The following is a 25,546-nucleotide window of genomic DNA, read 5'->3' as shown; positions in this document are numbered from 1 at the left end:
AATTCGGTTTTATGCAGTTATTAAGGGATAACTATCTGCAACAGCAGGTAATGGAAAATACTAGGGGTCAGACAGTGCTTGACCCACTAATTGCACCTGAGGATTTGGCTGTAATGAATATGACCAGATTGCCACCAATTGGTTAGAGTGATCATAGGGTCTTGACTTGGGAGGTGGCTAAAGGTGTGGAATTTACAATTAAGATAGGGTGGTAAGTATGACAAGCTTAGGAGATTAATTGGTTCTGTGCCATGGCATGTAAAACTGCAAGGGCTGGATGTTGATAGTGCATGGGAGGCGGTTAAGAAGTGTTTGCATGAAGCAATGGCTGACTGTACACCTAGAGTCCGAATAATAAATCAAGTAGGGATTAAATGGATGAATAACAGTATTAAGCTTGAGATGAAAAAAAAAAGAAACAACTGTGGAGAGAATTTAAGGAGAAAGGTGACCTGCAGGCACATGAATGGTATAAAGCCCAGGTCAGAAGGGTAACAAGTGTGGTAAGAAAAGCAAAAGCAGATTATGAAAGAACATTCGCCATGCAGGCTAAAGAGAATCCCAACCAGTTTTTTCGATATGTTGCAAGTAAAGGAAAAAATGTATATGGCAAATTGATTTTAAAGAATGCCGATGGTAGGTGGGTAACCGAATCAGTTTATATAGTAGAATTACTGAGTGAGCACTTTGCAAGGGTATATCATCCATGTGGTGACATTGTAGAAATGGAAGAACCAACGGCTTGTACGGGAATTGTGGTGAATAGAGTGGAGGTGAATAGTCTATTGCAAAACCTCAATGTCAATACATCCGTGGGATTGGATGGTATACCAGCTCGTGTCATACGAGAAGCGGCTAAAGAATTGTCAGTGCCTTTGACCATTTTGTGTAATTTGAGTCTCCGGTCTGGGTTAGTCCTAAAGGGGGGAAAAGAGGGGAAAATAGTTCCACTGCATAAAGGAGGTTAAAAGACTGCTGTTGAAAATTACCGGCCGATCAGCATATCAGGAATTGTTGTCAAGGTCTTGGAGAAAATAGTCACGAGGAAAATACAAGATTGGACAGATGAAAATGGGATACTCTATGGGGGACAGCATGGTTTTGTGAAGGGTGGATCATGCCTCAGTAATCCATGGAAGCTTGGTAAGAATGTGGTTAGCAAGGGTTAAAGCTAGGATTTTTACTTGGGGAGTGATAAATGAGTGGAATAAGCTGCCAGAGTCTGTTGTGGTTGCAATGGCTGTAAATGAGTTCAAGGTGAAGTATGATAGATACTGTGTGAATACTGAATAGTTGTTCTTGACATGATGTTGGGCCTCCCTCGATGAGTCTAAGTACTCCTTGGAGTACTTAGATTCATCAAGGGAAACCCAACATTGAGCTGCCCGTAATAATAATAATAATAATTATTATTATTATTATTATTATACTGTATGCAGTTTAAGGCACATTATTTCTTTTCAATATTTTTTTCTTTGGCTACAAATTCATATACTTTTATATATATATATATATATCTGTATCTTCATTATTATTATACACCGTACTGACTATTTTGCTACTTAATTTGCAGTCATTGATTATGAGGATTACATGTGGATGAATGAGGCGGATTAATCCCACCTACTTCGAAGTTTGGGTTAGCTTTTATAAAGAGAGTGGGATTAGCCTTCACTATTTATGTTGTTGTTGTTACTGATTATCGATGGGATGTAGGCATTGGATGCTGGTGATTTGTGATGTATATGTTAGTGTTAATGTATATTAACATTGCTGGTATATTTTCCAGAGTTCGTGTTTTAATGTTCTGTAGTTGTCTATGTAGAGCCGCCGAGAGGGGTGATATCTGAGACTTTTGTCACGGAACCTGCATCGAAAAGGGCTCGACCGACGGGCCCCGACGTGTCACATAACTTGTGTTGATAATGCATGGTTTTAATTCTCGTAACAATACAACGATGATAAAGGATAATGGCATATCGAGAATGATACTGTGTTTTGTTTTAGATAGACGGTTACGCGCTTTAGCTCGTCGTGAGTGTCCGGAAGATACTGAATCTCTCGGCGTGGATCGCTGTAGTTATAGCGGGTGATGACATTAATAGGCGTTCCTGTAAGGCTGTTGTAGTCGGCTGCGCTAGCGCTAGCTAGTAATTGCATTCACAGTAATGTTCCCTGCCAGAAAGAAGCGTTCTGGCAGGTGATTAAAGATTTCGCTAACCATAAAGTGAGGAAGTGGATGAGGCTGATGAAGTAATAAAAATTTTTAAATTCTCTTTTTTATTTAATGTCTGTATTTTGTATGGTATGTAATGTATCGAATTTTGAATTTATTGTAAATAAATGTTTAATGTTTTGTATGACTTTTTTTTGTTAAACAAAAGTGATGCACTTTTTTAAGTGGGGCCCGGACCACAGACTTCTCACGGGCCCCACTTAAAACAAGCAGGGCCCGCTTTTTTAAGTGGGTCCGTGACAGGGTCTCGGAGGCCACATACACACAGGGTCTCGGCGGCCCTGTGTGTATGTGTTTTAAATTTCTTGGTAGGTTGTTGAGTAGCGTGAGTATCTGATGTGATACTCACCGTAGAACCATATGAGATGCTGAAGGGTGTGGGGATGTAGAAAGTTGTTCTGAGTCGTGTTATACGATATGTGTTTCTGTTGTTTCGATAGGTGATGTTAAGTAATTCCTTAGTAATATTATGTAGTGTTTCAGATTTTTAATGCTCAGGATTCTGTGTATCGCTGTGTGCTGGTCGGATATTGGCTGTTGTGTATAATGTGTCCAAATCACTGTTGACACGATTTTCCTATGTAATATTTCTAATTTTGTTAGATGGATGTTTGATGTTTGCATAGATTGTTATATCGTATCTGAGTAGGGATTCGCAGATACCCTGAGGAGTGTTTTTATGTTAGATGGAATAATGCCTTTTACTTTGAAGAGTTTCGCTGCGATGATGCGGAGTTTAGTATGTAGGTATTCCATATGTTTGTCCATTTAAGGTGGCATCTATGTAAAGACCAAGGTCTTTTGCATGTATTACAAGTTTAATTTCGGGAGATGGCAGGTTTTTTTGTTATTAATGCAGTGGTATGTGTGACAGTGTATCGATAGTGGTGAGGGGCGCATGATTCTCGGGTTGTGTATTATTAACATCTGTGTTTTGGTCCCGTTGATTACAATTGCGTTTTGGTAGAATTATATTGCGATTTCATTTAGGTCTTGTTGTGCTTTGGAGAGAGCCGTGTTGATGTCTGTGTGGATTGCTAGTAGTGCGGTGTCATCTGCGTAGTGAAATATTTGACTTCTTATGGCCAGGTTATGAACATCGTTAATGTATATGTTGAACAGGGTGGGTTATAATTTGGCGCCTTGAGGGATACCGTGTTTTATTTGTATACCCCGGCTGTGACATGTACCTATTTTTGTTACTTGTGTTCTGTTTGAGAGATAGTTCCTGAACTAGGTATGCAGTGTTCCTCTTATACCTATTGAGTATAGTTTGGTGAGTAGTATGTCATGTTCAAGTGTATAAAACGCTTTGGTTAAGTCAAGCAGTATAAGGACGGCGTACTTGTTTTTGTTGAGAGCTTTGTTTATTGCGTTGGCGATGTCTTCTAATAAAGTGATGGTGGTGTTTGTTTTCTGAACGCCGTATTTGTTTTATGAGATGATGAGAAAATAACACACACACACCAGACTACAGAACTATCTACAGACTAGTGTGTGTGTTATTTTTTCTAGAATTTTTGAAATGACTGGTAGGGTAGTATTGGTGTGTAGTTCTGAGTATCGTTTCTTTTACCATGTTTTTAAATTGGCGTAATTATTGAAGTTTTTAGTTGTGGAATAATACCAGTGTCGAATATTGTGTTCACGACTTTCAAAAGTATTGGATTTATTTATTCAAAGTGTGTTAAAAGGTCTGTGAGTCTTATTTTGTCTATTCCTGGAGTGGTCTTTGGTTTTAGCTGTAAGAGTGTTTCTTTCAGCTTCTGATTTGTTACGGGTGGGAAATACATCGTTTGTTGTTGACTTTGTGTCGGTAGTTTTTTGTTGATCTTTGGTAGAGTGTCTTTTTTGAGTTGTGTGATATTGTTTGTGAAGGCATGGTTGAATGAGTCTGCTAGTTCCTCTTGGTTTGTATCCTGACCGAAACTTTTTGCAATAAAATCTTGGGCTGAAGTTTTCTTGTTTCGAGTTACTAAGTTTTTATTTATTTATTTATTTTTTTTATATAGTTTATTATCTCTCAAATAATTACATCAATATACCAATATTTAGGCAACAATGCATCTTTTTCTTGCAAAATGGTTCAGTAAGAATTATAATTACTCTGAATATCATTATCATTTGCAGAATTTTTCATTGACACAAGAGTAAAAAGTGTGTATTATTACCATTAATAATAATCATAGTAATCGTGTGTATTATTAATGACTCACAAGTTAAACAATATTATTTATGTTGCAGTTTACATAATAATAATAATAATAATAATAATAATAATAATAATAATAATAATAATAATAATAATAATAATAATAATTTAACAGTGTAAGAAGGCTTGCAAACTGTAAAATATATCAAAATTAGTGTTAATGTAATAACTGACAGACAACATAATCTGATGAAAGAGACATCCGAACTCCGTCAAGAACTAAATTCCCTAAAACAATAATATGAACTTTTAAATCAGCAACAATAAATCTTGCCATAAATGGTCTCCTTGAAATTGTGCATTACAGAAAATCTCAGACACGTAGTTTTAAATTAAGGCCATGCTATTGACATCTGTTTACAGCCTAACGACATTCAGACCGTAAATTGCATTCCTCAGAAAAGCAAAAGACAAGGCTTGCCACGACCCACTCCTGTCGTAATTCTTTTCCAACCAAAACCACAAGAAATAATCTCATAAAAGCCAGCAGACTGAAAAAAGAAAAAAAAAAAAAGTTGCGAAGGACTTGAAGTCATCACAAGATAATACATCAATCTTCCTATTTGAGTATTCGTTCTACCAGAATCTGTTGTACCAAAAAAAAAAAAAAAATTACCAATTGTTGTGGATCAGAGATGATAAGATATTCTTGAGGAAGTTACAAATTTCAAAGTCTGTACAAATCAAAAGCTCAGAAGACATAGATAGGCTGCCATAGTGAAAACAAAAGATTCATAATTACATCAAAAAAGAAGACTTCAATACAACAACAACAATAAAAAAAAAGAATATGAATCATCAAACAGATGTAATAATACCAGAATATACCAACAATTGTACATTTGACTCGCTTGACGCATGGAAGTAACATATAGTTCAAACCAGAAGACGCTCTCCATCTTGCATATTAATATCAGAAGCATCCGAAAACATTAGCTAATGTTACAGGCTTATCTCAAGAATTATACCGGTATTATTGATATACTAGTGATAACGGAAGTTCTGTTACTGGAAAAAAAAACACTCGAAGCTTCTACATTCCGAATATGGTACCTTTTGAATACAGAAACCTTACAAACTACAGCAACATAAAAAGGGCCCTAAGATGAAATGTCACTTCAGGCTTTTCAGTTCAGTAAACGCGTCATGGGATTCCTAATTCACGTGCGCGCGCGCGTGTGTGTGTGTGTGTGTGTTAATGCTTATATTACGTGTAGCTTACAAATACTGATTAACATTTATATTTAAATTTTTGTATCAATATTCATGTGTGTGTGTGTGTGTGAATTTCTTATTCAATGGATGTGGTAAATAATAGATCTATCAAGCGTCAGTCTACTTCCAACACAGCAAGCAATAAACAACTAACCGGTGTCATTCTCATATAAGCTGAATAAAAAGCATCGAGGATGGCAGCTGAGACATGACACCTCAACTGGGATCAACACACACACACACACAAAAAAAAAAAACATTTGTTACAACTACAAGATTTAAATGCATTAAAAAAATAATAATAAACGTCTTAAAGCAAAATTTGTAAATATAATTTATTGTTAGTGTATATATACTGTAAAAATGTAATTTTATTCGACTGCAACTATATATATAATAAAACTCTGTATCTTCATTGGTAATATTAGAGCAATATGCGTTGTAAATACATACTATATGAGAAGAAAAATGTTTTTAAAAATTACTGAAATGTAATGTAGGAAAATGAACCATATATGCAGCACTTAGATTGAACTGTGTAAAATAATATGTTGAAATATCACTCAAAACGATTATTGCACATATGTAAATATTTTATAAATAAATAAATATATTATTATATTATTGAGATTATATTATTATTATTATTGAGATATGCACAAATCACTGCGGTCATCCGCTGGCGATCAGGTTGCAATCTACTCTGGTATGAATTATAATAAACAGGTTTGTATAAATATGTTGAAAAGGGGAACGTACTGTTTCTTATTTCTTAATTCAAATTAAGTCTGTTATTATTTTATGATGATTTCAATGAAGTTGTTTACATCTTTATGAGATCATCTAGCTGCTTTTCGGAATCATCTGTTGGAAGTCACTGTTGCTATAATTACAACATTCACGAGCTCCTAATCATGTAGTTAATAAAAGAAAAATAATCATCCAGAAAACCAATATAATATGAATGGAATAAATTGCTATATAATTGATATGAGAGACTGTATTTAGCTGAAGAGTGAATGATCTGATGTTTATTAATAAAATCATGAAAAAAAAAATATATATATATTAATTTGTAATACAATGATAAATTTATAAAAGAAATTAAATAATAATTAGGAAATGATGTGCTTTCTATCAGAAAAAAAAGTAAAAACAAAATGACCCAACAAATAATGCCTGGCAGAATTAACATAATTATAGTAAAAGCAAACAAGTCAATTCGATAACCATTTGTGAATAACGTGTGAATATTTTCTAAAATAACAGCAAATGCTAATAGATCAAGTCCAGGTAAAAAGAAATACAGTATATTACGATACGATTACTTTGAGATGTGAAATGAAATTCTGAGTTAGGGTTATGAACTTGTACTAGAGTTCTATCTCCACAAGTCGACTGTCCTGTTTGTGTGTAGATACAGAAGTGCAACATGTCTTTAATTCTTTCATTAGATGCTATCATTAGTTACAAGAGCAACACTCCTCCCTATTGTCTAGGCCAATGAGCTGGCTGTAAGCCAGAAAGACAGCCGTAGAAAGCTGCTGAGATAGCCACTTTAAACATCCTGCTGAAGAAATGAACAATTGAGAGATGTTTGCAAGGCATGGGGCATTGTAATAGCTCTCCCTAGATAGATCCTATGCGATATGAACCTAGTTCCAGGGATGCACTTGTAGGGATAAGCTGTGTGCGATATGCTTCACTTTTTTAGTTATATAAGACAGTGTTAATTATATTTATTGTGCTATTTACGTTAAATTATAATCCCCCTCCTTTCTGAGCGAACATGGATAAAGCTTTAGCACGTGCATTAGTGGAAAAAAAGGCTCATCTAAACGGTGGTATAAGTTCTCCATTATCTGACCTCACGGTAAGTTATTTTTTAAACAAACGATATTACACTAATTTCACCCCACTGAGCGGTGAAATTAGTGTAATATTTAGGGATACTTTTCATACAAATGCATTCAAATTAATTGATATATATATATATATATATATATATACAGTATATATATATATATATATACACACACACACACACACAGAAGTTGAAAGAACAGTTTCTAGATAACAACAATGAAAACCTTTGAAACTTTTAAAATTGTTTATGGATATTCCCAATTCACCATCTGCACAAGTAAACACGCACGCATGCACGCGCGCACGCGCACACACACTGAAAGTGATACGGAGATGACAGTGATATTTTCCTGCCGAAACTGGGGTTTTTCATCCCGCAAGACAGGAAAACTAATCAGCAACTTATGCACATAATTTATACACTTGCTTCAATCGCAGTCGCAAAACAACAAAAACACACGCCTGAGTTTTGTTTTACATGAAGGTCTGAAACGAAAATAGATAAATCTGATAATTTTTCCATGCTGAATCCGAGCTTGATGCCCTTCAACCTCCACTTTTTCAAAAATCAGAATTACGTGTAGTCATATTGCACTTAACTATACCATTTTTTAAAATATATTAGTTTGGAAAGATTGCCTTAAGGTCTTCTGCTTTGTTTTGCATACAACTAGTATCCGCAGTTTCTTCGATTAAAAAACGAACAAAAAATCAGCAAACATGAATTTCTCATGCCAGGATACTTGTTCAATGCGGTAACTCTGTTGCCTTGCATACCTATAGCATATCTTCTGAATCTCTGTAATTGTCATTTTGAGTAGCTGCAAATATTTTGTTGGCTTTGAAATTTGCTTTCTTCTCTTTTCTTTTCCTTTTAATGTCACTTATGATTTCATCAAAAAAAAAAAAAAAAGAATTATGATAAATTACTTGGAAATTTGTCCTTTTAAAACTGTTTTTATTCAAGGACCACGAATCTTTTCATCAAACCGAGTTTGTTAACACTTTCATTGCCAAGCTGAAAATTGGAATTTCTTGTGGTGGCCAAATTCTTTTTATTTTTTTATTTAGTTAGCGACGTCCACGCGATAACGCGTGATCGGCCGTTTGGTGAGAGCTCGCATCGCGCGATTGGCAATGAACGTGTTAACGAGACATAGAGAGAGAGAGAGAGTCTCGAGAAAGAACATCGGCTAACCTAATAATAACCTAAAGAGAGAGCGAGAGAGAGAGAGAGAGAGAGAGAGAGAAGCCTTTCTTCTTCAAAGAAAATCGTTCTCTACGCTTCACAAGGGAGGGGAGGGTGTTGATAACGAAATCTGATCTTTTGAACCTCATAACAGCGATGTTTAGCTGAAATATGCCGACTTGGTTGGCCGAGTGGTTAGAGTATCCGCTCTCCAGCCAAAAGGCTGCGGGTTCGAATTCCGTCGTAGGCATGGATGCTTGTGATTGTCTGTGAAAATACTAGTGGTAGTGGTGGCCAATAGATGGCGTTTGTAGTAGTTGGGGTTCGCCGCTACTTGGTGGATAGAATGCTGGAGACGGAGAACTATGGAGGGATGCCCTCCCTCGATGAATCTTTGGACTCTTTGGAGGTGTCACGAAATAATAATAATAATAAACTCGAGATTTAAAGAGAAAAAAAGTCATTTTCTTATCACATCGGCTAACCTAATGATGAAAAAAAACAACAACAACGATATCACTTATCATTATAGTTGAAACTGATAGCAGTGTATATGAACAAAACTCTCCCACTGAAGTGACATATGCATACATGCATTTAATCACATAATGCAGTGGAATAATCCTGCACTTGCATGTTCTGGACATTGTTTCACTAGTTTGAAGTGACTCAGTGTAACTTAACGCTGACAACTTATGCCAACCAAAAGATTTTTTTTTTTTTTTTCCCATTAAGAATGCTGTAGTTCAGAGAACAACCTGGACCTAACTTTGTATTTAGCTCATACTTTTATCTCGGGCCCTAGAAGAGATTTGAACATTTCAAATTCCTTCTAGGACCAGGAATACATAATATAGGCTTATAAATTGAAGGCGAGTTAGCCAGCCTTGTACGGTGGCGGAAGTATGTTCTTTCTCGAGAATCGAGTTTTTTTTTTTTTTTATGGAGAAGAAATTGACAAACTGGCAGAAAACAGAAGCAGTTAACAGACGTGTTATACTGGCCTCATATTACAGTCAAACGAAACCAAAAGCCTGAAAATAGACAAATTTTGGTGTTGTACAGCGTAATTACTTCTTGTGGGTCTGGGCTTATTTTTAACACACACACACACACACACACACACACACACACACACACACACACACACACACACACACACACACACACACACACACACACACACACACACACACACAGGATTCTTCTTCCCCCCATCCCCCCACTCTCCTTCCGGAGAGAATGAAAATGCTGATGTTTAATCAGTAATAACGAGCTTGTGAACGTTGATGAACTAGCAGCAGAAGTATCAAAACAAAATTTATGCTGCTCAATCTGTTACACAATCAAGTTATAGACGTCAAAGAATCAAGTTTTAATAATCTTAATTTGGAACTGACTAGAAGAAGGGTGGCTAGTAAAGAACAGCCATATAAAGTAGGGAACCTTTTATAATCCGGATGATAGAGTTGGGAAGTTGCTCTTTAAATACTTCTGTCTGATGAAAGACTGGATTCGCGTATTTGTGTCGTAGTACATTCACGAATTCACACTGTGCAAAACTGCATATTACAAGGACAAAGCGATCCGGTTTCTCAACGGAAGTTTATGGTACAAGATCAAAAGATCCTAAATAAAATTTAGAGTGATTTCGAAATAACCTATGGCGAAACGAATAATTTTCTGTTAAGAAGAAAGGTGCTACGTATTACCCGCATCCTGAAAGTAAACTTTGCCCTTTATGGATGCTAAATTGCAGATGACACCGTTGCTCAATATTGAGGTAACTCTGACCTAATATATCGGCATCAAGGGTAACGAGTCAAATAGTGTCATGAGAAATTATAAACAACACCACAATGTACTAGCAGGTTAGCCAGTTTTCGCATATAAATGTTGCAATTTTGCATTGACCGAAACACACTGATGTAACAATTAGCATAACCCTCAACAGAAGTTCAAGGAAGATACTTCATCGGACCACATTACCCTATCTAGTAAATAACTTTCATCTCGCAAGAATGAATGACCTTGCAAAACTGTACTCCTGTATCATTCTTCATTTGGTACAGATAATCCATAATTTGTGATTAAATACTTTAAAAATACAATGAAAATTAGGTGACCGTATTTCGCGTACTTCATTCAAGATTACCCTTCTTCTAGGCAGATTTATTTATTTATTATTATTATTTTATTATTATTATTATTATTTTTTTTGAGCTAGTAGACATGTTACAGTGGAATTCACGTTGAAGTTTTCAGGATCAGTTTCTTTCCAGGAATGTTCGACATACTGCGAAACATCATCGCCATCAAAACAGTAATATGGATAATAGACGTTTCATCAGTTCTGGAATATGAATCTGATAATACGGCTCAAATATTACTGTAATAAATTCTTTTCATCGCTTTATTTGTGTTGTATATCTTTGACTTATAAGAAAGAAACAAATCTAGCTTACAAATAAAGGAATAACAGGAAGCCCGTGGTGCAGTGTATATCAAACCCTAATATGTACTTTAAATCATCTCGGCTGTAAAAATCTTATCTAAAACAACGCCTCTTCCTGAGCACAAAGTTATGAATATGAGTAAATGAATTCATTTAGAAACAAAACTGATTCAGGAACAAACCTTTTTCGTTGCATGCTCTCAAGCAGAATTATTTGGTAGTATGCATTGCAACGATAATGAAGATTATTTGTACAGAATGTTAAAATGCGCTTATGAGTATAAAAAGTATTGATAGTTTCCAAATATAAATTCGGAAAGTTCTGTAGCGAATATATATACAATTTGGGGCTCCAGCATACTGCTTGTACGACGAAACGTGAATTTTCAGCATACTACTATTACTTCACTGAAATGTTATCACGAATTAGTATACACGTGCGCCGTTTGCTTGCTAACATCTTATCGCATCAACATTTCGGATAGTTTTGCATTAAAAAAAAAATCATAATGCGAATGCGATACATTGTTTAAAAAAAACACGTGAAAATTAATGTTTCTCATTCTCACTGTCACACAGCGAACCCTTTACACTTTCAAATGTACCTCCACTTTGCAATGCTTTCCTTTTGCTGCTTCAGCTGTCTATGCCTTGTCGTAACTTGGAAAACCAATTCTTGGATAATTCTAAGAGTCATAAGTATCGCCTTATATTTTATCTTCTCTGAACCTTTACCTTTGTTTTGCACAATTTCCATTGTTATGATCCACCATCATTATGTCGATAAAGTTAATTTTGGATACGAATAGGAATGTGGTCCCTGCTTGCAAAATGCTATTCTGTGCAAAACAGAATCACTTATTTCTGCTGTTTCTACAATTAATAAAATTGCAAACCACACTGACAAAATACATTAATTCAGAAGAATTAGGTATTTATTACTCTGATGGGGGGGGGATAGCTAAGTCTAGCAACCATTATCAGTCTAGCATCCCAACATTACCGAACCGATTTTGGACTACGCACTGCGGAAGTTAAGTGATTGTTGTTTGTAACGTATGCAGTGGTCCACAGATTGTAATTCAGCACTATAATTCTTACAGAAGTGGGGAAGACAGTCACGCTTCTTTGTGCAATGTGGCATAAACAGTTCGTAGTTCAATTTTTATTTCTAGAGCGCAGTATTACTATTAGCAACAGCTGTAAGGGAAATTAATAGTATGACAGATATTCATAGATACGTTCATTTAATAGACCACGAGTCCTCAAGTTGCTATCTCTGTGCAAAATTTCAAAGGTCTAACTCAATTGTGAAAATTATTATTATTATTAAAAAACCTCCAAGGAATCAGGAACTCATCGAGGGAGGCCATACTATTCGTACCAGCTTTCATACCTGTTCTAGAATAAATTTTTGCTGCTTGCACACACAACATCCAAGCAATCCATTCGAATCACGCACTACTCTATGAGAGAAAAATCTAGCCCAAATCCCCTTCCCCCTTCTTGACAGCATTCATTTTCAACTTCCATGGATGCTCTTGCGTCCTTTCCCCACCTTCCATAAAATGAAAAATTCCATTTACTGAAATTCTGTATAACTCTTTCAGACGACATCCTTCCCATCCAATAACTGATACCATGGCACAGAACCCAGCATACCCCTCAGGTGGTCATAATTTCCTGCTTTGTAGTTCAGCACGTAACATTCATAATCTTAGCCACTTCCCACTGAGTACCGCATGATCACCTTCACAACTGGAAGCAAGATAGTTGCGTCTTTAACTGAAACCCCCTCTGACACTACAATCAGATCTGACAATCTTTGATCTCGAGTTCCTTCTGTCACATGCTGCTTGAGGAAGTTGTCTCGCAACAGCACAATGCATTCAGTTACATTCTTCTCATGTGATTTCATAGCTATTCAATCAATGTTCGGATCATTAAAGTTTCCCATTATGATTAATCTTTTCGCACCCATCGTATTTATTTGTTGATGCATTTCTTCGTCATTAGCAATCGATCCAACAACAGACGGCTTGATTGGCCGAGAGGTTAGCGTATCCGTTCTCAGCCAAAAGGCTGCGGGTTCGAATCCCGCCGTGGGCATGGATGTTTGTGATTTTCGGTGGAAATACTTGTGGTAGTGGCGAGCGGTAGATGGCATTGGTGTAGTTGCGGTTAGTAGATTTCAGTAATGAAGACAGAGAGATGTAGAGTAGATGTCCTCCCTCGATGAGTCTTTGGACTCCCTGGAGGTGTCACGTAATAATAATAATAATATTGCAGTCATAGATCTCAGCTCTAACTGGATTTAAGACATTTCATATCATTGGAGCACCCTCCTCCTCTCCTTTTCTCTATATCCTTCCAAAAAATGCTGTACTCTTTGCACTCGATATCAGTTAGTACGTCTGCTTCTGACAGTCAAGTGTCACTAATGTCTACAGCATGAGGTCGCAATATATTAAACAAGGCAACAAACTCTACTACTTTGTTTCTGATACTCCCAGCATTCGTGTACATACAGAATAAATTACCTGCATGCTCTTTTGCATACAGTTGTCTGTGGTCTGCATGACACAGTTCGACAACTAGCAGATCTCTGTTCTTTTTTTTTTTTTTTTTTTTTTTATCTAGTTCCTTACTTATGCATACATCGTTACACATGCTTCACAGGTCCGAACCGGACGAACACAGAATCGTTCTCTCTTCATAATCATTTCCATAATTATTATATTATTATTATGTGACACCTCCAGGGAGTCCAAAGAGTCATCGAGGAAGAGTGTGCCAACAGCATCGAATGATTGAACCCCTTCCAACTACTAACCGCGCTCAAACTTGCTTAATTTTGAGCGCGGTAGTAGCAGAGGCTCTACCAATTGACCAACCTTTGCTAATAACCATTCTCATCATTAACACGTATTAGACACATGAATATTGAGATCCAGCATTGTAGTGAATTCTAATCTATGATCAAAATGTTAGTAGCAGTATGTAAGCAATGATATGTTACGATACGAGTGATTCAATAATTTCAAAAATTATAGTGTTATGTGCAGTACAGCTATCTTAATTACTATTCTTCTGTAATTAAACTATTTATTACTGAGACGTTCATATTAGCTTTTACCTAGAATACTTATCGTGCATGTTTACTGATGCCAGAGACATCGACATCGGGAATGAAAACGAGAAATCCTCGGCATTAGTAGAACCAAAAATGATTGGCAATAGTAATAAGACCTGATTGACAGAAGAGGACATCCTTATAGGGATATAATATGATGGGTATAATGTATTCAGGGTAGACATGCAGAAAAATATGGGAGGCTAATTATTACTAATGACTGTAAATGAATCGCAGCCAACTAAAGAAGATGTTGGGAAAGAATGAGATACATAAAAATAAAAATTAAAAAAGTTAACCTATATCGTGAGAAATGTGATGGGTACGCATGAGTCTGATATAAAAACAGGCAGGAAAGTGACATCCATGGCAAGGAAGGTAAAATCAAGGAAGGTAAAGCAAAATAAGCCAAAGGAAATTCGAAAGAATTCTTTCACCATGTGACGAGTGAAAGGAAAGACAAATGTATGTAAGGATTCCAAATATTAAAATACTAAATATGCCCATCCTGAAAATTGCCGCCAGAGACAAAACAACAACAACAACAACAAAAAAAAGCTCTTAGTGTTTACGCATCTCACGAATCGCGCCGTAAAACTATACATCTAAACAAATAAACATGATACCATTTCTAAGGATACAATGGACAGTTTAATAAATGTGTCTCCTACATAATTATACAGAAATCATTACGCAGGTTCCGATAATGCTATAATCAGGGTTGAATATTCCAAAAGTGCGGAAACTTGCTGATAGTGCCTCCGTGTAAGCGTAGAAAATGATACTAAATTATTATATATCATCGCATCTGCTTGCATTAATGACGTTTCAGAATAGTGTCTCACCTGGGGTTATTAAAAATCTAAATCTAAATCACATTAAAACTGTTTTCAATATGAAATTAAACTTGGGCCTTTCATTATAATTTCTATTAAATTTTATTATGGCTAATAAAAATGCAAAATTCTTACTTGACTACATTTCGATTGTCCTGAAATATTAGAAAATACCTTCAGATAGCTGTCTTATAAAACTATAAAAACAACAAAAAAGAAGAAGAATATAACACTTCAGCACTGACCACTAAATAAGTGCAATAAATAACTCCTTCCTGTACATTCGAAGATGCGCTAATACTCTCGCACCGGTAGTTAAGTATGCGAAATTGAAAGAACTTTTCAGACAGCGTCCCCTAGCAGCAGAGCTTGAAGTTTAACTTTCTGTAGCCCTAAGCTTTCTCGAGTTCAATAAGAGTTTGTAAAAATTAGAATTATATTAATTATTCCTGTGAAAAGTTTTCGAAATGAATAAAAACGGCGCATCTTCTGTTGCTGTTTTTTTTTTTTTCTTTTTCACAAAAGCAACAATCAAAGGTTTATTATTTTACAGAGTATTTACACATAAAAAGTTAAATAACACTGTTACTTTTTTGGGTTAAAATTTAGCACAGGATACAATTCGTTCATTTTTAGTTATGAATAATAATAGCCTATGTAGCTCAGTGGATGTGGGGTTTGCACACCACAGCGCTTGACCGCACGAAGGAAGACTTCCTTTCCAATCTAATTGCCGACTAGAGGAAATTTTTGTAAGCCTTTTTTCGACCGGTTCCCGAGTTTGTCGATTTCTGGCACGAGCAATCGGGTTTTTTCTTCCAGAAACTCGGGTTTTTCGTCCCGTAAACTCAAGAAAATTGACCATAGAACCCACATCATTTCAGACATTAAATATATTGTGTTAGGGTTAGGGACCACGAGATGGCGGCATTTGTTGAGCCGTCTCTCTCTCTCTCTTCACTGCCTGCCGCTTAATTAGTGATAGCTTTGTGATAGCTATTACTCATTGGCTGCCAGTGGAGATTGAACTGCCCACTCAATCTCCAAAAGTTAAACAGGGCTAAAACGGCCTCGCCTACTCCCTATATGGGAAAAAAAAGCCGTTAGCTGATTTTTTTTCTGATAATTTTTTTCTTTTATTTTAATTTTTTTCCAAACTTTATTATTTATAATATATTACATGAACATATATATAGAATAACAATAGATATAATTTCTCTATATAATATTTTTTTGAATAATAATTTTTTTCTATTATTATCACACAGAGTATTTACTAGGTTGTTGAGTAGTGTAGGTATCAGGTGTGATCTCGCAAAAGAACCATGTGCCTTGTTGAAGGGTCTAAGGATGTAAAAAGTTGTTGTGGGTCGTGTTATGTGATATTTTTCTCTGTTGTTACGATCGGTGATGTTGAAGTAATTCCTTAGTGATATTATGTAGGGCTTCATATTTTTAATGCTCAGGATTCTGTGTATCGCCATTAGCGGTACAGATATTGGCTGTTGTATATAAGGTCTCCAAATCACTGTTGACACAATTTTCCTATGCAATGTTTATGATTTTGTTAGGTGGCTGTTTGATGTGTTGGTGTAGACCGTTATACCATACCTGAGTATACATTCGCAAATACTGTGATATAGGAGGTTTTTTATTTTTATTTTAAATGGAATCACATCTTTTAATTGGAAGTGTTTTTCTGCGATGATGCGAAGCTTAGTATGCAGATACTCTACTCTCGTATATGTTTGTCCATTTCAGGTGACAATCTATGTAAAGGTGACAACCTAACATTACTCAAGGACAAGCTATCCAAAAAAAGTTAGCCTTGCTTACACATTGCATCAGGTCCGGTTACTTCAAATTTCAAGATAATATATACAAACAAAATCATGGACTGGCTATGGGTAATCCTTTATCCCCTGTACTCGCAAATATTTACTTAGAGGATTTTGAAACCAAGGCTATCTCTTCCTTTATTTTAACACCTAAAGTTTGGAAACGTTATGTGGATGATGTCTTCATTGGTTGGAGCCATGGACATGAATCCCTTATGGTTTTCCTCGAACATCTCAATAGCCGACATCAAAGTATTAAGTTTACTACTGAGCTTGAAACGGATAATTCCTTGCCTTTTCTTGATGTCAAACTGACTCGCTCTTCTGGTAAACTAAAAATATCGATATATAGAAAGCCCACACATACCAACAGATATCTGCACAGTCAGTCTCATCATTTCCCTCCTCATAAACTTGGAATAATTTCCGCCTTGGGACATAGAGCCCGTTCTCTTCTTGATGACCCAAATGGACTGCTTAGAAATAAACCATCTGAAAACTTCTTCTCTGGACTCAAAATCACCCCAGAACCATTCAGAAAGAAAGCATCTCCTGGGCAGTGCTACCGATGCCAAAAATTTGGCCATGCCCAGAAGCTATGCAAAGCTCATTTCAGATGCCTAACATGTGGCGAGAATCACCCCAAAAAACAAGCCAAAATCCACCCCAACTAAGTGCTCTAATTGTGGGGGTCCTCACCCTGCTAATTTTAGAGGGTGTATACATCACCCCAAAAACAGATGCAATGATCCAAATCATCAATCTACCTCGTCATCTTGTGCGAGTGTTCCTGTAGCTCAGGCTCCTCAGTTCTCCAAGAGTGAGATCATGACAACAGGTTCTCGCCCATCATTAACTGAACCCCTTAAGAAAACGAATCTTCAACATCAAGCGATAAGAACATATGCTGACGTGGTCTGCTCCAAACAGATAGTACAAACCCAGAACCTGAATAATCCACATTCAAATCTATCAGCTATTATCACCTCTTCTCTTGCAAACATGCTGCAGGATTTCAGCAACTCAAATCCATCCCTAAGTGTCACAAAAAGATTCTTACAGCAAACCCAATCCATATTATCTGCACTCTCTGATGCATAGGAAAAAAATCTCCCCAAATTCTCTTAGGATTATTGCTTGGAATGCCAAAGGTATAAAAAATAAACTGTTAGAAATCCAGGAATTTAATAATAGATACAACCCAGATATATTGCTAATTAATGAAACTCACCTGACGCCTGTTGACACCCTGAAAATCAGAGGGCACCAGATTTACAGAAACGACATGGAGGTGCAGCCGCCCTTATCAAAAACTATATCAATCATCATTCAATAACCAACCCTACTACCGCCAACCTCGAAATCACAGGAATTAAAGTCCTCACCAACTCAATTGGAAACCTTAAAATTTTTTCTGCGTACAACCCTCCATTAAAGACATTATTGACCTCAGATCTGGATGCCATCCTTGGAGTAAAAGGACCAGTCGTCATCGCTGGAGATTTCAATGCAAAACATCATACGTGGAACAGCATATCTACAAATAAAAATAGTCGCATCCTTTCTAGCTACACAGGATCAAACTATGCTGTTGTGGCTGGACCTACTGAACCAACTCATCTCAGTACGTCTGGCACTGCTGACATCCTGGTTATAGCTATCCTGCAAGACATTAAACTACAGTACAGCCTTATATCACTAAACGAGCTGTCGTCGGATCACAACTCAATTCTACTGCAATTGGGAGAACAAGAATGCCTGTCTCCTCCCTCTCATTCAGGCATATCGTGGGAGAGATTGTCCAAAGCACTTAGGGATCAAATTGGACCCGTCCCCCACATATGCACACCAGAAGATGTGAAATCTGCAGTGACTAGCTTCGCCCAACAGATTAAGTCCGCTATAACGGTTGCAACCTTCCAGAAACCTGTTCCCAAGCCTGATAGTTTGCCTGAGGACATTATGGACCTGATCAGAGAGAAGAGCAGATCTAGGAAGAGATTTCATAACGCTCGTGCTCCTCAAGACAAGACAGTGCCTAATAGATTGAATGAAGCAGTAAGAGATGCACTTAAAACTCATAGAAACCAAGTTTGGGATAAAAAGTTAGCCTCTATCTCACCTATTGATCACTCTATCTGGGGACTACTGAAAAAAAAACATCAAAAAAAAAACATCCCTTCCCCCCATGATCTCAAAACAGGGCCTAGTCCACACAGGTGTAGATAAGGCAGAAGCCATACTAAAAAAATCTTGAGGATCAATACAAACCTTCTTATAACAACTTAGATTTCCATCATCTGTACAAAATCCACAGACAGGTTAGGCATGCATTAAACCTCCCAGATACCAGTGCTGACCATATTGCACCCACTTCACCTGTTGAATTATATGATATTATTAAAAAAACTTAAGAACAAAGCTCCTGGACCAGACAGAATCTCAAACAGCGTGATCAAGCTGATGCCTTGAAAAGCTATAGTGCACCTGACCAGTATAATAAATGCAATCGTAAGACCTCACTATTTTCCTTCCATCTGGAAACTGGCTGATGTGATTCCTATACATAAGCCAGGCAAAGACCCACAATTACCGCAGAATTATCGTCCAATCAGTCTCATCTCCAATCTGGGTAAGGTTGCAGAGAAGGTCATCCTCTCACGACTCCAAACCTCAGTAAATGACCTAAACATCCTCCCTAAAGAATAGTTTGGATTTCGACAACACCATAGTACTACCCAGGAAATCCACAGAATTGTGGAATATATCACCACCAGTTACAACTGGCGCCAGTGCACAGGAGCTGTTTTCCTAGACCTATCCAAAGCATGTGACAAAATCTGGCATTTTGGACTCCTGCACAAACTTATCTCAGTCGGTACCTCACTAAAAATGGTTCATCTAATCCATTCATATCTTCAGAATAGATCAATGCAAGTTAAAATCAACGGTCCTACATCGTCCCAGCGCCATATCTTTGCTGGAGTGCCGCAGGGATCTCTACTGGCTCCATTGCTGTTTTCTGTATACATGTCAGACATCCCACACAATCCGATGACTTCCATTTTGGCCCTATATGCGGACGATACGGCAATACTAACCAGATCTCTCAGACCCCATTTCATTACCAGAAAGCGTCAAGAAAAACTTCTAAAGCTGGAGGGTTGGTTCTCCAAGTGGAGATTGGAAGTCAACCCCCTGAAAAGCTCAGCCGTTCTTTTCTCAAAAAGGTCAATGTCTCCTGCAGGAGATGTGTTACTATTCAATACTAAAATTCCATGGCAGACAGAAACAAATTACCTGGGTGTGATTCTCGACAAAAAGCTATCGTTCAACCAACACATCAAATCTGCGTGCGCAAAAGCATCTAAAGCCATAGCTCAGATCTATACGCTAATTAATAGAAATAGCAAGCTCAGCAACAGAATCAAATCGCAACTATACCAGATGACGGTTCGTCCTATAATCACCTATGCCTCTCCGGCCTGGAGCCACACCTCTAATGATAACATTATCAAAATACAGCGAGTGCAGAACTAGTGCTTGAGAATGATTCTGAACGCCCCGTGGTATGTTAGGAACAATCAACTCCACACACACACACAAATATTCCCTATATTCTCTCTTTTCTACAATCCTTAGCATCCAAGTTTTTCCTAAAGACGTCCACATATCCCAACGATTTGGTTCAGCAAGCTGCAGCATACGAGCCAACGGACATATTCTAATATAGAACACCAAAAGCTATATTAGCCTCCTATAACGATGCATAATCTCCATGCCCATTCAGGGCGAGCAAACTGTTCGTAAATTTTACCCTCACTGTAACCACAACAGATAGCGGGGAATATGAAAAGCACTTTGCTTCATCCCTAAAGACATAAATGTCAATTGTCAATTGAGATAACTCTGAATACTTTAATTTATCAATTAATATGCAGATATTTACATTAATTTATCAATTAATGTAAATATCTGCATAGAATGGGACACAATTTGTTTGTTTCAAGATATATTATAAAACAATAATGAAGGAGAAGTCTATATTTTTTGTATATTTGAATTACTCAAAGATTTTTTGGAAGAGCCTCGAGGATTACTTCATTCAACCACAATCATGCAATTCGCAAAATCACTGGCAAAAAATCGGATATTCAGTAGATCGTCAACAATGTTTCCTATTGTAAATATGGGCAAAAAAATTATAAATTATTTATCGTAAAATAATATACAGTAGAATCCGCTTATTGTGATCGCGGATAATATTATCAATCGGCTATTTTTATCAAAATCAGTCCGTCCCAAAACATATCATTTAAAATGAATTAAAAATAATCCATCTATTATAATCAAAGTTCCGGTTATTGTGATCAAAATCCTCGAATGTTTTGCCTTTTGTGTCTCAGAATTCTAAGAAATAAGGGTTAATCAGGAGAAAATTTGATTTGACAAAAAAAAAAACATTTGTCGAAATCTGACTTTTCTGTTAATCTTCCTTTAATCTTATTCTTCCGTAAATCTTATATCTTCCACGCAAATGCAGATGGGTAATCTTAATCTTTCGTAAATTTTAAATCTTCCAGGTAAATGCAGGGGGGGGTATATAATTACAGGCTAATTGTGATTTTTCAAGTTTATTTTCGTGCTTTCCTTCAGTAAGTGAATTTGACTTTAAATGCTCGTTAAAACAGCTCTTTCACTTGCTTCTGCCAGAAGCAAGTGAAAAACTTGCTTCTGATATTGTGCTATGATAATTTGCCCAAATTGAGTCAGCATAGTGTGGCTATACATTTAAAATTTTCAAGATCTTAAAAAACAGATCAAACATTGAAACTTCAGCTCTTACTTACTAATGAAAACATCTATCGGAAGAGAAGAGCTCGATCTCGTAAGGATACTCAAGTAGAATCAGCATTAAATTTGGTTTAGTAATGATCCTGAAAAGAATGCTTCGATTAATCGGCCTTTGATGCTTCAAAGAGCAGAACTTGCAAAAACAATGGGAAAGAAAATTTTACAGCAACTGATGGATGTTTGTTTGACATGATGGATGGATGTTTAACAGGTGGAAAAAGCGAGAGAATATTGTGCACAAGCGTATTCATGGTGAAGAAAAAAGTGCTGATTTTTTATCAGCTGATGCGTGGATTAAGACCGAATGGCCAAAAAATATGAGGATATTTACAATACAGCGAAACAGGACTCTATTTTCGTGCAATGCATGAGCATACTTATTTGTTTAAAAATGAAAGTACTAAAGGATTTAAATTCTCAAAAGAGCGACTGATAGTTCTGTTGTACTAATATGAAAGGTGAAAAACGAGAGCTCCTAGTGATTGGAAAAAGTAAAAATCCTCGGTGTTTTAAAGGTGTTCAAAAATTTGCCTCTTGACTACTGTTCTAGTGCAAATGCTTGGATGACTAATGATATTTTGAACAATTGGCTAGTTAAGTAGGATCTTAAATTAAAGCAAAAAATTGTCTTGTTAGTAGACAACAGCACTGTACACAATTTAACTTCAACAATTTATCGTTGAAGAACATCAAAGTAATTTTCTTGCCTTCGAACACTACATCGTTACTTCAATCATGTGACCAAGGCATCATACGAGTTTTAAAAGCTTATTATCACAAAGAAGTTCGTGCGAGAATTATAGCTGAACTTGATTATATAAAAGAGCACAATCTGATGCAAGTGCAATTGCAAAAAAGATTTCCCTTCTTGATGCATTGCATTTGGTAGCAATGTCATGGAAGCAAGACTCAGAGAAGACTATTAAAACTGTTTCCAAAAAAGGTGAATTTTTTAAGACAAACTCTGAAACTCCTTCCAAAGAATTTGAATATCTTACAAATGAAATTTTTCATAAAACGCCAGACGGTATGTCAAAAGAAGAATTTTAAAATTGGTTGGATATTGATAACAATGCTGAAGTGGTGGCTACAATGACAGTGTCGGAAATATGTCAAGCTGCTTCCGATGATGAGAACTTTCAACTAATAGAAGAAAGTTAACCTAATACAAGCAGAATAACAAATTTTAGAAGCTCCACGAATACTTCGTCGCTTTGTGCAACATAGAGCGACAATCCAACACGAGACATTCGACACTAGATAATTTTTTAAAATAAGTTTTATGCTGTTGCTTATTAAAAAGTTGTTTATAACAATAAATTAAATTAAATAATGTTCATAACAATAAATTGAAATAAATGATGCAATTTTTTATATATAATTTGCTTAATGTTATCAGCCGGTTATTGTTACCGAAAAACGACTGTCCCAAAATGATCACAATAAGTTGCGTCTACTATATTAGAAACGTTTATATCGGCGGTGTTCAAAATACGTCAGTTCACACTTCACGCACGCAAAACAGATGAAATTAAAATTAAAAAAAAAAAAAAAAAGAGAAGCAACTCATGACAAATGGCAACGTTCGGTTGGTTTGGTTTAAAAAATAATCAATCATAGCCACTGATTTCTCGGTGCTATTCTCTCAGTGCACACCGTGCCTCATCTTCTGTTGGTTCCTGGAAGGCTAAGAATTTAACCCGATGCACCATCTGTACGTCTGTTCAAACGGTTCAACAAAGGTGTCTGTATTTAAGCGAATGTGATGCAATGTTTATGAGGCGAAAAGTGTCCTCTTCATGAACCATTAGTACATTGTGTTTAATTTTAGGTCTCACGTGAAGCCACAAAATATTTAGGGGAGTATTTAACGGGAATAAATGCAAAAATATTGTTATTATTATTATGTGACACCTCCAGGGAGTCACATAATACCTAATAATAACACCAAAGACTCATCGAGGGAGGGCACCCACTCCACAACTCTTCATCTCCATCAGCAAACCACATCATCTACACTAATGCCATCTCATTTAGACTGCTAAATCCATCCTTCTACGTTTGGATGAACACCGTAGAGATATCTCCTATAACAGGACTAGAGCTAGCGCTCTCTCTAGCCACGTTCTCTTTTCAGCTAACTCAGACGAAGGCCGCCAGCACATTGTAAACGGGACTGAAACTTCTAACATCCATGTGTGCTACGATGAACTCGAAAGAAAGATTGTTGAATCTAGAGAAATTTCTCTAGATTCCTCTCATATCAACAACAGCCTGAGTTACAATCTCTCTGACGCACACGTTGCTTCTGTTCAGTACTGGCGCACTCGCGACAGCACGTAGTATGCGTTTGTTTGGAACTCAAGCTCGCATTTTATTTTCAAACACGCTACTGTCTTTTTATACTTGTTCTGTTATTACAATTTTAAGTCTCTGTAATTTTTTATGTACTTCTTTGATTGTGATACCTGAGGATGAAACTAGTAAACTAGTAGTATCTTTTTTAAATATATCTTGTCATCTTTTTATCTCTCGGTAACAGTCATTAAAGCTTTTTTATAATATTCCAACCGAGTAAAAATGAATTTAAAAAAAAAAAAAAAATATATATATATATATATATATTGAGAGGTTTTTTACCTTGGATTTATTATACGTTAAAGATAGCAAAAAATTTTATACCGTATTTAATCATTTTAGCAAGGAAACAAAACAATGTTTTGGCATGAATATATTCACGTCTGAGCTACGAATATATAGAGGCTAATGACTTCATATCGTTTGCCTTAGTATGTATCCCATAATGCAAAGCACACCAACTTTTCGAACATGTATAATGCTATGCATAATAGGAAGGGCCACTAACCCATACCGGTTTCGACCTTTATTAAGGTCTCATCAGTGGGAGCCAGACCCGAGAGAGAGAGAGAGAGAGACACCAAGGTTGAAGTAATGAAAATAGGGTGTGATTTGCATTATGGGATAAAAAGGCAAGTGATATGAAGTCATTAGCCTTTATAACAAAGCAGCTCAGACATAAATATATTTCAAGTGCAAGACATTGTTTTGTTTCCTTGGGAAAAGGATTAAAACCAAGTATAAAATTTCTTTGCATCTTTAACACACACACACACACACACACACACACACACACACACACACACACACACACACACACACACACACACACACACACACACACACACACACACACACACACACACACACACACACACACACACACACACACACACTGCTCAAAACAATTAGGAGATATTTTGATATTCTTGTAAATTATAAAGTAGTTATAAAAAGGATTGATTTACAAATTTAACACATTTATTTTAAAATATTCTTAATATACAACGGTGTAGAACACGAAACTGCATAAAAAAATCATGTTAAGCCTTGTCGAAACGTGCCTTAGCCGTATTAGCACGTCGGGAGGGTGTAAAAGCGTGGCTTGTTGCGCTCACTTCCACAGCGCATAATTATCACTTTAATTGTAAACTTGTGTCATCTACCACCCATTATTTTGTTAAAAATGACAGAGCAACATGATATCCCGGAATCCATGGCTTGGAGCCATCGGTCGATTAGAAGCTGAACAAACGTTCAAGCGTGTCATGTATCTCAAAGCGTAATTTCGCGATTTTGGAATCGCTTTCTGGAGACGGGAAATGTTTGAGGAGGACAAGGTTAAGGCCGTCCA

General features: G+C 36.5%; 1 protein-coding gene across 2 annotated transcripts in view; it reads left to right on the top strand.

Annotated features, from left to right (window-relative positions):
* The first annotated feature begins 7,241 nt into the window (after positions 1-7,241).
* Positions 7,242-25,546, top strand: part of FipoQ (F-box/LRR-repeat protein FipoQ) — a 303,650-nt gene continuing 285,345 nt past the window's right edge. For both annotated transcript variants that reach the window (XM_090393073.1, XM_090393071.1), the window contains exon 1: positions 7,242-7,536. In XM_090393073.1, the coding sequence (XP_090249199.1) occupies positions 7,453-7,536 (84 nt within the window). In that variant the 5' untranslated portion in view covers positions 7,242-7,452. The remainder of the gene's footprint in view (positions 7,537-25,546) is intronic.

Source organism: Typopeltis vanoorti, chromosome 5 (genome assembly GCF_054136105.1).
Source record: "Typopeltis vanoorti isolate ZY-2024b chromosome 5, IOZ_Tvanoo_1.0, whole genome shotgun sequence".
In the NCBI taxonomy this organism is placed as follows: domain Eukaryota; kingdom Metazoa; phylum Arthropoda; class Arachnida; order Uropygi; family Thelyphonidae; genus Typopeltis; species Typopeltis vanoorti.
Note: the sequence above shows the minus strand (reverse complement) of the source record. Positions and strands in the feature narration are given on the sequence as shown.